Raw genomic sequence first — 16,530 nt, forward strand, 5'->3', positions numbered from 1 at the left:
CTGTTACAAATGTTTCTGAGGATATTCTCTCAGGAGGAAAACAGTTATTTTAATATCTCCTTTTAATAAAAACACAAACATTGCTGTTATTCAGTTTCCTCTTCAGGTCCTTGCCCATTAAGAGCCCAGTGTAGCAGGTCTGAAAAAACACTCTTTGGGTGGCTTCCTCTAAGCACACCTCTGTTGGTCACCTTTTCTTTCTCTGAGAAGAAGACATGCAAGCAACATCTACTGAGAACAGCCCAGGAACAGCCAAGCACATGGGATTTTCCTTTGAGTTCTGTGATGTGTGATTGCTCCTAAGTGCCATGCCCATGACTCCCAAGGGCTGTGCAAGCAAGAACTGGAAAAGGCACTGTTATTACATGGCAGCTGCTGCTTGAGGACAAGGCATTGAGCAACACTTCCTGGCCCCTTCTGTCCCTTATGAAAGTTTATTGGTTTAGCACCTCTGCAACATAAATAATGCATCTTGGAAAATATGAAGATAAGACTCAGATTTTAAGGCCATCTTAAAATGCTGAGATGTCAAGACTGTAAAATGTAGAGCGCTCTAGGCTGATTCTTTACATGACTACAGTCAATAGACGTTGCTCAGAGGTATCTGCACCAACAATATCTTCATTGTTTGGGACTTACGCAATTCCATGTCATTCTTAAACATTTCATTTGAAGGCATGGGAAAACCTCCTTCTTATGAAAAGTTCAGTTTGTTTATTTCTTTCCACTTTGAACCATTCCTACTAGGGAAGATTCCCAGAGCCAGAAAGCATATGACACTGCCCTACCATGGATTTTGCTATGCCATACAGTGATATGTGAAAGCACTGTGTGCAATGGGTGATGGCTGCTACAGAGGGCCTTTTGCAGGTGTCCTTCCATCTCCCCTCCCTATGGAAGCCTGCTGAGGTGCTCATCAGCCTGGCTTCTTCAGTGCAGCAGAACGTGATTTTGCCAGCACTGACAAGATTTTAATCCAGACTTGTCAAGCAGCCAGATGCTCAGTTCAGCAGTAAGCTGCAGATCCTGAGGAATAAGCCACCCACGGCATTTTGGAGCCTTCCAACCTGTTTGGGCTGATGGAGGTTCAGGAAACCCAGCTCTGTGGCCTCCTGTCACATGAGGTGGTGTCACATGAGGAGGCTCCCTGCCAGCCTGCAGCAGCAGGCTGTGATCAATCACTGAGCCTGCGATTGGGTTGAAGATAAACCCTAACATCTACCTGATGAATTTCACAAGAGCTGTTTTCTGTTGCCTGCACGGGCTGTCAGTAATTTCTGCTATTGTTTTTTCAGTCATTTACTGGCTGCACCTGGTGGTTAGCTTTTTCATGCTAATGCATTGCCTAACATTGATGTCAAGCAAGTCAATTCAGCTCTTTTCTTTCAACCTTTAAAAAAATATAGACAAAAGCTGCACATCTTCACATCTTCTGACACTTCCCAGAAAGTACTAAAATGTGTCATAAGTTGACTCAGAGTTCAGCAAACTCCCTGCAACTTTCCTGTTCATAATATTGCCAAAAAGAAGCAGGCTAAAGGGCTAATGGAGTTGAATTTCCCTTACCGACTGCTGCATTCTGTTAGCATGGACCATACTCAGAGCAGGGTGATGGGACACCCACTGCACCACTCTGTGCTCCGCTTCATCATCAGCACTGCAGCTGTGTCCTGGCACTTCATGCTGCAAAAAATGCCAAGTAGCTGCTGACAATAGAAAGTGCTGGACGAAAGTGGTGAGTGTCATTTTCTTTCTGGAGATGCTTCTGCTTCTTTCCAAAACGCAGAAAACCTGGAGCTGCTTGCAGGCACAGGGCACACCTCAAATGGATTTTGGCACTTCTCAGCTTTAAAACTTACTTAATGAGCCTAAATCAATTCTAAGCAACCTATGGTAGAATGCAGAAGACTATGTTCTCCACTGAGAGAACAGCTTGCGGAGCTATTACTGTAATAACATTGCCTCACAAAGAATACTCATTTGAGTGGTTAATAGTTTCCAGCTCTGCGCTGGTATCATCCCAGCAGAATTAGGCCCAGCATGACTTCTGCTGCATTGGCCAGTGTTATCGCAGCGCACAGAGCACTTTCCAGCAGCCGGGGAAGCATTTAATCACCTAAGCGAGCACTTTCACCGCTCCATCAGTCAGCAAAGAGCCAATGCCCTAATGCAGCAAGTACCCATTCCGGTAATGATAATTTGCTAACTCTATTGCTTGGGTGAAGAGAAGAGAAATGTGTGATCCGCAGCAGAATATCTAGTGCAAATGTCAAAGCTGCAGTGCCCATGTGCAAGCTAAATGCCTGGTGCAGCTCCCTCCTTCACATCACATTCCCTTCCTCTTCATCCAAGAAGCTGCACAAATTCAGCCCTTTATTTCAGGTGAACCCAGACAACTTTCATTAATTTGGCACGGGAAATGCATGCTTAAGCCACTGTGGCAAGCAGCTTAATTTTAATGAGAGGACCAATGCAGAGCCTTCACACTGAAAACACTCACGCACTGTGTTCTGTCTGCATAAAAGTAATGTACATGTACTGTCAGCGCAGGGGTGCATAGCTGGCATCTGCAAGCACACATCGCTCCTTCTTTCAGCTTTCCTCCCCTTGCTTTTCATTACACCCACCGACGATGTGTAGGATTCATTGACATTGCAGTCAATACCGTGTGGGCAGTATTCCGCCCAGCTCGCTTGGCTACAGCTCTGCTGCCAGCACAGCACGCGGCACAGCGCGGCAGCCGGCTGCGCATTAGAAAGCTTCACCAGCACAGGCAGAAAATGAGTTTATTCGCAGCCAGCTCAGCCACACAGACGGTACGCAAGAAGGACTTCGGGGCAGGACGGTGGTGCCGAGTTAGGGAAACGGGCTGAGGCACGACCGCTCTCCCAGGAGCGGTACGGAGGCACGCAGGCCTCCAGCACGCCCCTCACCCCCGGCCACGGCCTCGCTCGGCTCCCCATGCGGGGCACGGGCTCGGCCCGCCCCGGGAGGCGGTGCGGTGTGGCAGGCACCGCCCGGCGGCCGAGGGGCGGGAGCTCGCAGCGAACCACAACTCCCGCCGGCGGGGCGCGCGCGGCGCTGTGCGCCCGGGGCGGCAGCGGAGCGGGGCTGAGCGGCACGGCGCGCTGGGGGCGGGAGTGGAATCAGGGCGTTCCAGTCGCTTCTCCCCGCTGTCCGGCGAACGGCCGGGGAGCGTCGTGTGGTACCCGGAGGAGGAGGGAGGACGGGCTGTTGAGGGGCTGTCTGAGCGCCTTTTGGCTCTGTCCCCAGGCAGCGGCGGTCGCCGCGGGGTCCATGAGGCCCGGGCTCTCGGCTCGCCCCGGCTCCGGCAGCGCCCTGGTGCGGCGGCGGTGAGATGGGGGGCAACCTGGGCTGCCACCGCTCCATCCCCCGGGACCCTGCCGACCTGTGCCACAGCCGCAAGTTCAGCGCGGCGTGCAACTTCAGCAACATCCTGGTCAACCAGGAGAGGCTCAACATCAACACGGCCACCGAGGAGGAGCTGATGACTCTGCCCGGGGTCACCCGAGTGGTGGCCCAGAACATCGTGGAGTACCGCGAGTACATCGGTGGCTTCAAGAAGGTGGAGGACTTGGCGCTGGTGAGCGGGGTGGGGGCGGCCAAGCTGGAGCAGGTGAAGTTCGAGATCTGCGTGAGCAGTAAGGGCAGCTCGGCGCAGCATTCGCCCAGCTCCCTGCGGAAGGACCCGGCCTCCGAGCACCACCTGTCCGCCACCAAGATCAACATCAACACCGCCACGCCGGCGCAGCTCATGAGCATCCGCGGCGTCACCGAGAAGATAGCCAACAGCATCGTGGACTACCGCAAAGAGCACGGGCCCTTCAAAAGTATCGAGGACCTGGTGAGGATGAACTGCATCAATTCCTCTTTCCTAGACAAAATCCGGCATCAGATTTTTGCAGAGAGGTCCCGACCCCCTTCAACGAACACCAACGGCGGCCTCAACTTCACAGCCAAGCCTCATCCCAGCCCCACTTCTCTCAGCCTCCAGAGTGAGGACTTGGATTTTCCCCCTGGGGGCCCAACCCAGATCATCTCCACTCGCCCCTCTGTGGAGATGTTCGGGGGGCTGAGGGATGGCAGACCGGTGCTGAGGGTGGCTACGTGGAACCTGCAGAGCTGCTCCATTGAGAAAGCCAACAACCCAGGCGTGCGGGAGGTCATCTGCATGACGCTGCTGGAGAACAGGTAAGAGGCAGCAATTGTCCTGTTGGACCAGCTTCCCTTGGTCAATACCTCTAGGCTTTAGGTGCTGTAGTGCCCCATTGTGATCCTAGTACCTTCTTCCTTCTTGCCTTCCATTCCCACTCCTTGTGGTGGATCCCTGATTGAGTCCTGATGTTGGAAGGTATGGTGACTGTCTCTTGATAAAGCTATTCAAGTCCTTGACAAATGATGAGCTAATGATGGTTAAGTTCATGTGTATTTATGCTTATTGGTTATGGTTGGTCACAGTGGGCTAGTTAGGGCTTGTTGCCATGGTCAGGGATTGGTTCTGCAAAAAGTGAGAGCCTTTTGAACAAGTCACAGACTTTTCTTTCCTACCAGAAGCGAAAATGCTTTGCTTGGGGCTGTGACTTCCTTAACATCAGTGTTGGGGCTGCAGTCTGCTCTGCCTTGTGCCTACTCCTCATTAAGGGGGAGATCAAAAGACTTCAGAGCATGCCTTGGGCTGTATAATGAGCGTGGAATGCCACAGCTCGTCTCATGAGGGTGACACAGGTCAATAATGAGCAAGCATTCGCTGAGTATTTGCTAAGCTGGAGGAGCTGCTCATCTGCAAGAGTGCTTAATGTGGGGCAGTTACTTGGATTGTCCCCGTGCCATGCTGATATGTGCCATGCTGATATGACCGGCTGCCTCTTCCTTCTGTGGTGGTGGCAGGGCGTCTGCTGGGCAGGGCTGAAACCTTCCTGCAGGCAGCCAGCCAGCCCAGACTTCACTGAGTTTAGAGCCACTGCGTATGATCTGTTTGCAGTGTGGTCAGTGGCCAAGCTGACCTTTGAAACAAACTAGGCTGGTACTTCTGTTTCACAGCTGCAAAGCCAGGAGTGTTTTTTTGTAAGTAATTACGCAGCAGTGCTGGGGTGCCTCTTTTCCAAAGAACTGTGTTGCTAAACTCTCTGTAAGAATGCAGTGAAGATTTTGCTGTAATTTCGGCCTCTCCTTTTCACATATTAAATCTGTCCCAGCTTATCTGTTGTTTAGTTTGTGGCATTGAGAAACTTGCTTTTCTCTCCGGCTTCTGTTCAGAATCCCAGCTGGAAATTAGTAGGGTGACTCTCAGACTTCTAAATATGAGATTATGATGGTGAAAGGAAATGCTGACAAACCGTTATGCTTGGTGGTGCCAGGAGCCCTTTCCTTCCCTGGAACCGAGCTGCCACGCTGAATGATGGCTGTTGTCCATGTGGTCACAGAGGTCAGGCACGCTGGAAAGATGGTAACAGTGTTTTGGCATCTGGTGTTGTGGTACAGTGTCCCCAGTCAGGGACATCTCTGTGCAGCTTTCCTCCTGCTTGCTGTGTGGTATAGGGGCACCCGATGCTCCAGTAGGAAATGTCTATCAGCCTCCAGCCACGACAACACAGAAGCCAAAATGGAGCTGAGAGTCCAGCTAGGAGCAGTTAGATGTTGCACTTTCAGCTTTCGTTGGCTGTGCTGCTATTTCAGACACCCCACACCTCCCCCTTTCCTCAGTGATAGCTCTTCCAGTTGTGCTGGCTGAGGTGGTCCTGGGGATAAGGTCTCATGGAGCTGGGTATCAGGGGCAGGTGTTACTGCTGGGGAGCATCCATCCCTTCATCCCTCCAATCTTAGGATTGTTCGGTTCCAGTTCTGGAAAAAAAAGAAAAGTGTCTTTGGTGATTTCTACTTATTTATTTGCATTATGCCCTCCTCTGCTGGAGTGTTAACTGCCCCTCACTTCTGCATCTTCAGCAGGATTGGGGGAGAAACACAGCCCAAAACAATACATCTATTGAAAAAGACAGAGAAAGTGGCTAACAACATAAGCCTGTGTTGGCCCAGGCTGCACACTGTGCCTGTAGACTTTCTGATTTTAGCCTACATGTCACTTTCTTTCTATCCAGTGTAGCCAAACTGTGTAGAAAGCCAAACTGTAAGTACTCAAATTAGTGAACACTCTCTGAAACTCTGAAGGATCTCGATACAAGTAGTTTTTTCTTCTTGTTCCATTTAATTGCACAAATACGCACTGTACAATTGTTTTCAGTACTTGACCACGCTTCTGATAAGCTGAAAAGAAAAGAGTGAGTGATGTACATCCACAGATAGGCCTGTGAAAGCTTTCTGGGAAAGTAAATGTGGGAACAGAAAATCAATACAGTTCAGGAAAAAAAGTGTACACTGGGAAAAGTTTTACTCAGTACCTCAGGGAGGAGCAGGAAGGAATTTCCTCTTGCATGTGCTGTGTTGCTGAGGTTCATGGAGCTTTGCTGCTGTTAGAGGCTTTGCTGAAATCACAAGAAGCCTCCTGTGCGTATGAAGTCCATGTTCACCTAGCTACAGACCCTGGAAGCTGATAAAGTGGCCTGCAAACTAATCTTTGCCCAGGTGAATTGCCTCCAGTTGATAATTGGCAGGGAAAACTCATCTCCTTTAGTTAGGAACGCATTGGTGCTGCACAAGGCTTCCCAGTGCTCTGGCCCAACACAATCAGTGTGCTACAGAAGGTGTGTGCTTAAGGTGCTCAGTGGATGGTCATAGCAGGGAACTTCAGCGGCAAGCTTTTCCTGGTTGATCTGAAGCCTGTTTAGCCTGACAGCTTAGCTCATAAGCGTGCTGCCTTTTTGCTAATGCACTTTGTACTGAAGTCATGCAACTCTGTGTGGTCTCAGGGGCTGCTTGCTGGCAGCGTAGCTCCTGTGTGGCAGCCTGCATTTCTTACTTTCTAAACCCAAGAACATGCAGCAAGTCAAGAAGACAGATAGTCATAAATAATGTGTAAAGAGCAGTGAAGAATCTTAATCTGAGCTGTAGATCCCCGTACAAGAGCTTTCATGACAGTTGAAAGGCTGTTTTTTGGTGCTTTTAAATATGTATTTTTAAATTTTTCTTCATCGCTGTTCACTTCACACAACTTTGAGACTTCTTGGACTTCTTTCAGGTACTAGCAATGGGAAAAATTGCTGCTCATTTCCAGGTGAGGCTGGAAGATGAGGATTTCTTCAAGCCATGGGCAGCTTTGCACTGAAAGAACGGTGTTGCAGGAAAGGAAAGAAAGAGTGCCCTCATTTATTTAAGACAAACAAACCAAAAAAAAAAACCCAAAAAGAAAAAAAAAAAAAGAAAGAAAAGGTCAAACTTCACATAGAGTAATCCGCTGAAGGAGGGGAAAAAATAATCCACACATTCCCAAAAGTGCTAAATTTCTTCAGAATAGCAGCAGGAGGAATGTATACCAAATATATCGGTAAGTATGACTACTACTGCTAAGCTATTTTGAAATGCATCACTGCAGTGCAAAAATAGAGAAATACAGCCCTACCCTCACCCTCTTTCTTACTTTACAAGGATCTATGTTTATGACTGTTTGGAGTGGAGGAATGAGGTATTTTCATTCAGAGGACTGGAGAGTAATTTTAGAAGAGATTAACATGGTGAACATGGAGGCGAGTGTGACAAATTGGATTAAAGTATCAAATGTGGGTGAAATTGTCCAAACTCATGGTATTTCTTGCAGGTATGGTACAGCAAACGTGGCACTTGTTTAAATCAGGGGCAGAGCTGACCTTCCTTGCTGCTAGCAACCCTTGGATTGGGGAAATGTCAGCAACGGTTTATACTCACCTCAAGAAAATGTAGTGTTAGGGTGGCATGATCATGACAGACTACTGAGGTCAAATAAAATGCAGTGGGATTCCTCATAGGGAGAACAAGCAGCCCCAGAGAAGATGTTTTCTCTGGCAGAGGTCAGGAGAGGACCAGGAGGGCTATCCCCTAGGTCTGCAGTGGGGGGAAGATCTCTTTCCATTCTCAGTCTGTACCTGTCTCAGGCCTGTCCCTCCTGGCCATTCAGATTGAGCATTGGGAAGAGGTTCCTCAGCAGAGTGTGAGCACTGGAACAGGCTCTTCAGAGCAGTGGTCACAGCTGCTGCTGGAGTTGAAGGGAAGTTTGGACAGTGCTCTCAGACGCAGGATTTGATCTTATGGTGGTTCTGTGTGGAGCCAAGAGCTGGGCTCTGAGATCCTTGTGGGTCCCTTCCAGCTTGGGATATTCTGTGATTCTTGATTCTGTCACCTGAACTCATGATTGCCGTGATATCCATGATTGCTGTCTAGTTCATATGTGCCAGGAGCACCTGCTGTGTGACTGCAGCACTAAACGTGACACAGGTACATGCAGCACCAGCTGATGCACAGAGCATGCTAGAGGTGCATACTCTAGTTTAATTACTTAGTTGAAAGCATGCTGGAAGCCAAGGGCAGCAATTAGCTGTGCACGTTTCGCAGCACGTTTTCTGGGGGAGGTTTTCTAACTGGTTTGAGTTATACTTTTTAATACTGAGTGGTAACCTTATGAAGACTTTTTTTTAAAAAAAAAAAAAGTTATAGTCATGCTTGTCAATTCAAAAAATACAAATTGACAGAGAATCTGCAAGCCTTTTTTTTTAAATAAAAAATATACATATGGTAGGAAGATGGTGGAGCATCAGGCTGCTAGGCCTTGGGCTCATGTTGTATGGAGCACAGCTCTTGTTCCTTCTTGTCACAGTTATCTCTTCCTGATGCTGAAGGGATCTGCAATAAAGCCTTAATGTGTGTTGCGCTGATTGCCGTAGAGTAACAAATACGGGTAGCAATGTAAGGTTTGTACTTGCAGAGGTTTCCCTCTCTTGGCTCCATTTCCCTGAGGGTTGGTGTCTGTGTTTCCCTAGTGGAGCTCTTCAGCCCCCTGCCCCCAGCTCTGTAACCCCCAGCTGGCCGTTTTCAGTTTGGCATGATGCAGTCAGAGTGATGGGAGGGGAACCTGTCTCCAAATACACAACTTTGCTTCTGCTTGCAGCAGGGTCTGGTAGTAGCAGCAGTGACCATACCTGCATGCCTTGGAGGCTCTGCATTGGGCTGCCTTTGTAATTTCTCTCTGTCATGGTGACTCTCAGTGACCCAGCATAGCCCCAAGGTATCTCTGCTCCATGTCTCTTTCTGGGTCTGTTTGGTTTTCCTCTATCAAGCTAATGCTGTACTGGGGCCCTGCCAAGAATAATTCCCCTGCAATAAAAGAGCAGGAAAGAGGCCCTACTCAAATAACTCGGCTGTGCTAATAAGTCTTAAATTGCGAAAGAACAAATACACCCTCCCCTCCTTATGTAATGTGTAGGAAATCCTGCCTCCTGCTATCTCAGGAAAAAACGTGAGAATAAAGGAGTGTTTTAGATATCTTCTAGGGGTGCTTTGCAAAGTGTTTTTTTTAATGGACGCTAGAAGTACAGAGGCACGTCATGCCATTAATTTGCACTTTCTAAGATGAAAATAATGGTGTGGCAGAACTGACTGTTGCTATTTTGCCCTCAATCTATATGAGCTTAGCAGGGTCACTTTTAAAGAGTGATCTGTGCATTTGCTTTACTTCCACGATTGAGCATCTGAATGCATTCCTTGAGCATCTGTGCAGCTGTATCTAAACAGCTACTTTTACCAGTATACCCTTTAAAGATAAGAATGTGGCTGGAGGAGGGGTATAGCTAAAGGCCAGTTCTTCAATGTAAAAGAAAACCAAACTTTCTCCTGTCTTTTATTCTAACCTTCCTGAGACGCTGCAATTTGTCCCAGAAAGCCTGACTAGAATGGGATGGATCAGGGAGGCAAGCATTTACTTCAGATGTATAAAATTTCCAACATGTGTACTTGATACATCTGGCATCACTTAATGTCTGCATAGTTTCACTCGATGCCTTCGGGGCTTTGCTGCCCGTTTGTTGCACGTCACTGGATTCAAGTTAAGGATTGCAGGTACTTTAGGAAAGCAGAGCTGCCAAATTACTCCTGCAGATTCTGCAGGGCTTGCTGTATCCCACACAGCAAACATCAGATGGTTTGGCTGGTTCGTGGCAGTCGATCAGCACCCGATGTTCTGCTGCCTGCTTCAGGGCCCGTGGGGCTGTGACCTCATCCTGCTCAGCTTTTCAGAGATGTGCTGCCCAGCCCAGCTGCAGGAAGCAGAATAGTGCCAATGTGCAGGGCTGCATCCTGTAAGAAGAAATCTAGATCGCTTTCTGACTCTACTGCAGTTTTGGAGCTCACAGCACAGCCTCAAGAGCAGCGGATTTGTAGCTTTGCCTTAAAAAGAGCAATAGGAGCACTCCTAAAGTCTAAAGATGCTGCTGCTGTTGTCTCACCAGGAAAAGGGGGAACGCAAACCCGGGGGCCACAAATAAAGCCATTAAATACTGCAAATCTGTGTGGGTGGAATCCCACTCAGCCCTGCCCAGGCGAGGCAAGACTGTCTCTGCGGAGGCCATCTCCAGCTGCATGAGGCTGGGGCATTCTGAGGAGGCTGGTTCTAGGGCTTCAACTCCTCCTGCTGCCAGAGCTCAGTTCTCATGTGGTGGTGTGAAGAAGAACCTGCAGCTCTAGCCTGCAATTAGCGCTGCCTAGAGTTTCTGGGAGCCCTGCCCAAACAATGATCTCCAGGCTCAGCCAGATGAGCAGGGAGAAGTTGATAGGGCACAGATGACAGCATGTCTATTACTTATTTTTAAGTGGTATTGTTCTTGGTGGCAGTGCAGGTGTAAGCTGACATACCGAGGCACAGCATCACTGTGAAGTAATTACTACAGGCTGCAGTTATTTCTCAGTGCTTTTGTGTGGAAGGGTGATGGAGACAAGAACTGTGGCAGCATTAATAATGGTGGTTAAAAATAGGAGTGCAGTAGCTTCTTTATCTCCAGATTATCTAATTTTTATTTTATTCTTTTCACAAGAGGGGATGGTGCCAGCTGGGATTCAAGCACTAATCCATTGCAGGATGATACTGCTGGTGGCAGAGCATCCGAGTGCTTGGTGGCAGCAGCAAGGTGCAGGTGAGAGCTCCATGCCAGAGGTGGGGATGGCTTCCCTTTGCCCAGCGCTCACCCTCTCCTGCTACCTCTGTCCTGGACAGCACATCCACTCCTTGCTCCCGACTGGTGTTGCTTTCAGACATAACAAGTGTCATAGAGTAGCTGGGAGAGTGAGTGCTGCTGACCTAATTTCCATCCTCACAGTGTGGAGGTTTTAAGGGCAGGAGCAAGACTTCACTATTCCACTATTGGTGGAAATAATACCAGTAGAGGCTGGTAATAAAGAGGTTACTGGAAAAAAGTGATTGAGCTGACTGCACCCATGTGTGGGCAGATGTACTAGAAGTTGAACAGTGCATAAATAATAACAAGAAAAGTTAATTAGTGTGGAAAAATGTGCTTGAGAATACATTGTTATAGATACTAATAGTGAAATACTCTGGTTATTGAACACACTCCATCTGCAGTGGGATGAATCCAGCAGATAGTCCACAGTGTATTAGCATCATTATTATTTTCTCCCTACTCAAGTAGGGATTGCACTTCTGCATGGATTGTGCTGCAGGGCTTGTTGGCACATGCAAAATAAAGATGTAGTGATTGGTGGTAACTAACATGGCTTCACCAAGGGCAAGTCATACCTGATGAATTTGGTAGCCTTTTATGATAAAGCTACAGCATCAGTAGATAAAGGAAAGCAATTGACATCATCTACCTGGACTTCTGCAAAGCGTTTGATGCTGTCCTGCATGCCATTATGGTCTCCAAATTGGAGAAAAAGGGATTTGATGGATGGACCACACCCTGAATAAGGAATTGGCTGGATGGTCACACTCCGAGTTGTGGTCAGCGGTGCAGTGTCCAAGTGGAGATCATTGACGGGTGGTGTTCTTCAGGGATTGGTATTGGGTCTGGTGTTATTTAACATCTTTGTAGGTGATATGGACAGTGGGATCAACTGCACACTGCAAGTTTGCAGGCAACACCAAGCTGAGTGGTGCAGTTGACTTGTTAGAGGGAAGGGATGCTATCCAGAGGGACCTGGACAAGCTTGAGGTGGGCCTATGCCAACCTCATGAAGCTCAACAAGACCAAGTGCAAGGTCCTACAACTAGGTTAGGGCAATCTCAACCACAAGATACAGATACAGGTTGGGTGGAGAGTGGCTAAGAGCAGCCCTGAGGAGAAGGATTTGGAGGTGTTGATTGATTAAAGACTCAATATGAGCTGGCAGTGTGCGCTTGCAGCCCAGAAGGTCAATTGTATGCTTGGTTGCATTAAGAGAAGTGTAACCAGCAGGACGAGGGAGGTGATTCTGCCCCCCTCCTCTGCTCTTTTGAGACCTCACCTGGATTACTGCGTCCAGTTCTGGGGCCCCCAACACAAGAAGGAGCAGTTGTTGGAGCGGGTCCAGAGGAGGACCACGGAGATGAACAAAGGAGCACCTCTGCTGTGAGGACAGGCTGAGAGAACTGGGGCTGTTCAGCCTGGAGAAGAGAAGGCTCCAGGAGGTCCTTATAGTGGCCTTTCAGTACCTGAAGGAGGCCTACAGGAAAGCTGGGGAGGGAATTTTTATAAGGACAAATAGCAACAGGACAAGGGGAAAAGGTTTTAAACTGCAAGAGGGTAGATTTAGATAGGGGAAAGAAATTCTTTACCGTGAGGGTGGTATCACTCTGGAACAGGTTTCCCAGTGAGGCGGTGGATGCCCCCTCTCTGGAAGCATTGAAGGCCAGGCTGGATGGGGTGTGAGCAAAATGGTCTAGTGCAAGATGTCCCTGTTTATAGCAGGGTGGTTGGAATTATGTGATCTTAATGGTCCCTTCCAACCGAAACCATTCTGTGATTCTATAATCTGTTGCACTGATCGTCTACGTGAAATAACACGATTGTGCAGGGACACCCAGGTCTATTCTGAATAATTCAGGTGAGTATCAGAGCAAGGATCTGACTGAGCTATTCCTGTGCTCCAGCTGAGCTAATTGACCTTGTTTCCATTCATGGCTCTCCCCAGGAGCTGGCTGGTGAGACAGCTGGGCTGACTGCAGCATCCAGCCAGCTTGCCTGGAATAGGTTTGGGTTCCCATGTCTAGTGCTGCTGTACATAGCATGGGCATGTCTGGTGTGTGAGGGCACCTTGGTGCCATGTAGGCTGGCTGTCTGTCCTGGCTCTGTGTCTGGGGTGGGAGTCTGGCACATGATGCTGTAACGACCTTCTGTTCATCTGGGGAAAAGTCCTGCCAGATAATGCTATTCCTGGCTACAGTTCTTGCCTTAGATTTAAGGGGAAGAGAAGGAGTTGGAATATTTTCTTCTTGCCTTTTTTCTTTCTTCAAAGTGTTTCAGGTGAAGTTGTCTCGATGCCGTACAAATTTAGCTGAAGTAGCTGTCCGGCAGCTGAGCTGGTTTGTAATGGGTTATTGAACAGCTAATTAATCAGCAAGGATTTTGTTTTGTGGTGTGGTGGCAGGCTTCCTGCCCTGAATCCCTTGCACTCTCAACATGCTGTTAGTCATGCAAAAATGATGTGCCCTTCCTTTGCTTAACAAAGGTGAAAAAGCACGAACCTCTTCTGGATGCAGGAGGAGGAGACTGTGACTTTTGTTTTGGGAGTTCTCCTTTGACTCCTTTTTATTTATAGCTCTGTTTTTCCCCACTTCTCCCTTGTTGGTCTGTTCAGCATGTGCTTGCGGTCACAGAAAGCGAATGCTGTCCTGTTCCAGTGATGCTTCTGCAGCATTGCTCGTGGTGACTGGCGGTCAGTGACCTCTCTGGGGTTTGGCTGGTGTCAGTGTTAGCCAGCTTTCTGCTGAACTGGTGGTTGTCTGCTGTTGGATGCACAGCAGGTGTTAACTTAGGGCTCCTGTTTTAGTCTCTGTATATATTCTCTTTGAGCAAATAAGACCAAGTTCGCCTCTAGCTTACTGCCACTGAACTGCAGAATTCTATGCCAGAAATGATTCTAATTTAATACTGAAAAATTAGCTGTAAAATGTTTGGATTTGTTGCTTTTATACACAAAATGGAAGTTCTGTTGCTTTGCTGCTGAACCTACTGATCACAGCACATAAAGTGACTGCCTTATTCCTCTTCTGCAACATTTATACAGGCCCGCCAGAGTTACCCTATGCTTTTGGCAGCAGCAGCAGTGCAGTTTTTGCTATCTGTCTGCACATATTTTCCTGCTGTTCCTTTGTCCTCCTTGCCTTATCTCTGGCTGTGTTTGAATTCCCGGTTCACGATCAATGCAGTCCAAACTGTGTGTGCCAGCTGTCCTCTGCACTGGCCTCCCCAGGGCAAACAGGGTGTTGAGCAACAAGCAGGATGGCATCACACCTTCTCTTTCTGCAGCAGAACAGAATGAGCGCCATTTGAGCATAAGCACTGAGGGCCAGGACTGTACAGAGGGACCTGAATCCAGCTAGTGGAAACTTGGGGTTGGATTAAGATGTGAGCTGTGGGGAGGGATGAATGGGTCAGTGCTACTGGCAGGCAACTTGGCCTTGTTTCCAGCATATCTCAGAGGGATCTTTTGATAAAGATTGCTCTTCGGTTACAAAAAAAAAAAAAAAACAAAAAAAAAAACCAAGAAACAACTCTCAATTGCGTATTTTAATCACTTCTAATTTCTCTGGTGAAAAGTATTAGCACAGGAAAGGAAATCGTGGCTTAATGGACAGAAAAGAAGTTTTGGGACCGAGCAGTCCTCCATCAGCAGCTCATGGATTTAATAGATACTTGGACAACATCCACACTGAGCAATTGACCATAAAAATGTTGGAAAAAGCACCTGTAGATGAAAGTTGAAGTGCTCAAGCCAAAGCCCCATCTAAGCATGTGATGTTTCCCTTTTCTTTTTTTAAACCAAAAACACTTGCATTTTGCTGTGGGTTGGCTCGCTGCACCTTCAGCTGCAAGGAGCTTTCAGAGCCATTTCATTTTTGACTTTTTTTTTCATGGAATCATAGAAAAGATTGGAAAAGACTACTGAGATCATCCAGTCCGACTGTCGGCCCATCCCCACCATGCCCACTAACTATGTCCCTCAGTGCCACGTCTACTTGTTTCTTGAACACTTCCAGGGATGGTGACTCCACCAGTTCCCTGGCCAGCCTTTTTTGTTTGTTTGAAATACAGCTGCATTTTTGAGCTCTACATTGCACGTCTGTGCACCCAAACTGGGCAAAATACAAGTGAAAATAAAAAGATACACGGTAATCTGTCCAGTGAGTTTCTGTCAGTTGAAATGAAATTGCCTCTATCTTTGACTGACCTTCAGACTTGCTCTTTCGATCTGAATGTGCCTCCTTCCTCATCCTGTCTCCTGTCCTACTGAACACTTCTCACTGGCTTTGCCTGCCTCTTAAATTGCCTTGCCACACCTTGACTGCTTCCAGGTAGCCGAATTGCGTTTTGATTGAGCCTTTGCTCTCAAGCCGTTAGGTCTGAATTACGATATCACCTGTCTACGAGGCCAGGGACTTTCAGTTTCCTTTGATCATCTGTGGTATTTCCCCCAAGTCCCTCTAATCTGCTTTCTGTTCCAAGATGTGCTGCTGTATTTCTAGCTTCTCTGCTGAAGCTTCTCCCCAGGCAGGTTGAAAATCAGAACCTTTTAAGATAGTTCAAGTTTCAGGCAAAACCTGATTGAAAATCGCGGCCTTGCCTTTTGTTCTGGAGAAGGAAATAGAGGAGTCTCCTGGACCAGAGCTTTAGGGAAAGAAAGTCCCTATGTTTTTGATTTCTGTTCCTCAGATGGGCTTAAGGCTTCCAAGAAAAAGGCCTTCTTAACTTCCTGATGTGCTGGACATGGAATTATTTTTAACTCACAAGAGTGGTTGTTAAAAGGAATTAATATGTACATTAGGAGCTTAACAGCACAACCTTCCAGGATTTTTTTTTTCCTGAGCCCTCATTTGAGTCTTTGATTCTGCTGTGCCACAGTGACACTGAAAATTGCTGCCCCATCTGCATCTTACTGCCTTAAAGACAGTGCCCAGAGATATCAGCTCTGGGAGGAAAGACTAATGAATTGATATCAGAATGATCTTCTCATTTAGCAGCTCTCCAACACAGAGTGCTTCAGCATGTCTCTTAAAAATAGAAAGTACTGAAGGCATCTCAGCTCTGTCAGTGTGGAGTCATTTGTCTTCACTGTGTAGATATGACTTGCTTTGGCTTTGGTATTTGTAGGAGTGAGTTGTCCGTACAAAACTGCTTGTAGGTTAGTTTTACAAGTACTTAATGGTGCATTTTGTGGGATCGTTTGGAACCCAGAGGCAGAGCAGCTAATGAGTACCGTCCTCCTTGGTGTGTTTTTCGTCAGGAATGTCAATTGGTAGTCTGAAAACTTCTTTCCTTCTGGAGGCTTGCCAGCTGTCAGTCCTGTCATTTTTCTTGTTGTTACTTGTATGTTTTGGATTTTTTTTTCCTGTTCCTGTGATTTTGTACCTCGTGATACAGAGTAATTGTATCCCAATGT

General features: G+C 47.6%; 1 protein-coding gene across 2 annotated transcripts in view; it reads left to right on the top strand.

Moving 5' to 3' along the window:
• The first annotated feature begins 3,121 nt into the window (after positions 1 to 3,121).
• Positions 3,122 to 16,530, top strand: part of LOC122159303 (endonuclease/exonuclease/phosphatase family domain-containing protein 1-like) — a 33,549-nt gene continuing 20,140 nt past the window's right edge. Inside the window, exons 1-2 of one of the 2 annotated variants that reach the window (XM_042816767.1) lie at positions 3,317 to 4,212; positions 7,154 to 7,175. In XM_042816767.1, coding sequence (XP_042672701.1) covers positions 3,359 to 4,212; positions 7,154 to 7,160 — 861 coding nt within the window. In that variant the 5' untranslated portion in view covers positions 3,317 to 3,358 and the 3' untranslated portion in view covers positions 7,161 to 7,175. Of the gene's footprint in view, positions 4,213 to 7,153; positions 7,176 to 16,530 lie in introns of those variants that run through there. The other variant, XM_042816766.1, reaches the window with a different exon arrangement.

The sequence above is a fragment of the Centrocercus urophasianus genome, unplaced genomic scaffold (genome assembly GCF_019232065.1).
Source record: "Centrocercus urophasianus isolate 14NV4802_14NV808 unplaced genomic scaffold, USGS_Curo_1.0 seq_16, whole genome shotgun sequence".
NCBI classification, from domain to species: domain Eukaryota; kingdom Metazoa; phylum Chordata; class Aves; order Galliformes; family Phasianidae; genus Centrocercus; species Centrocercus urophasianus.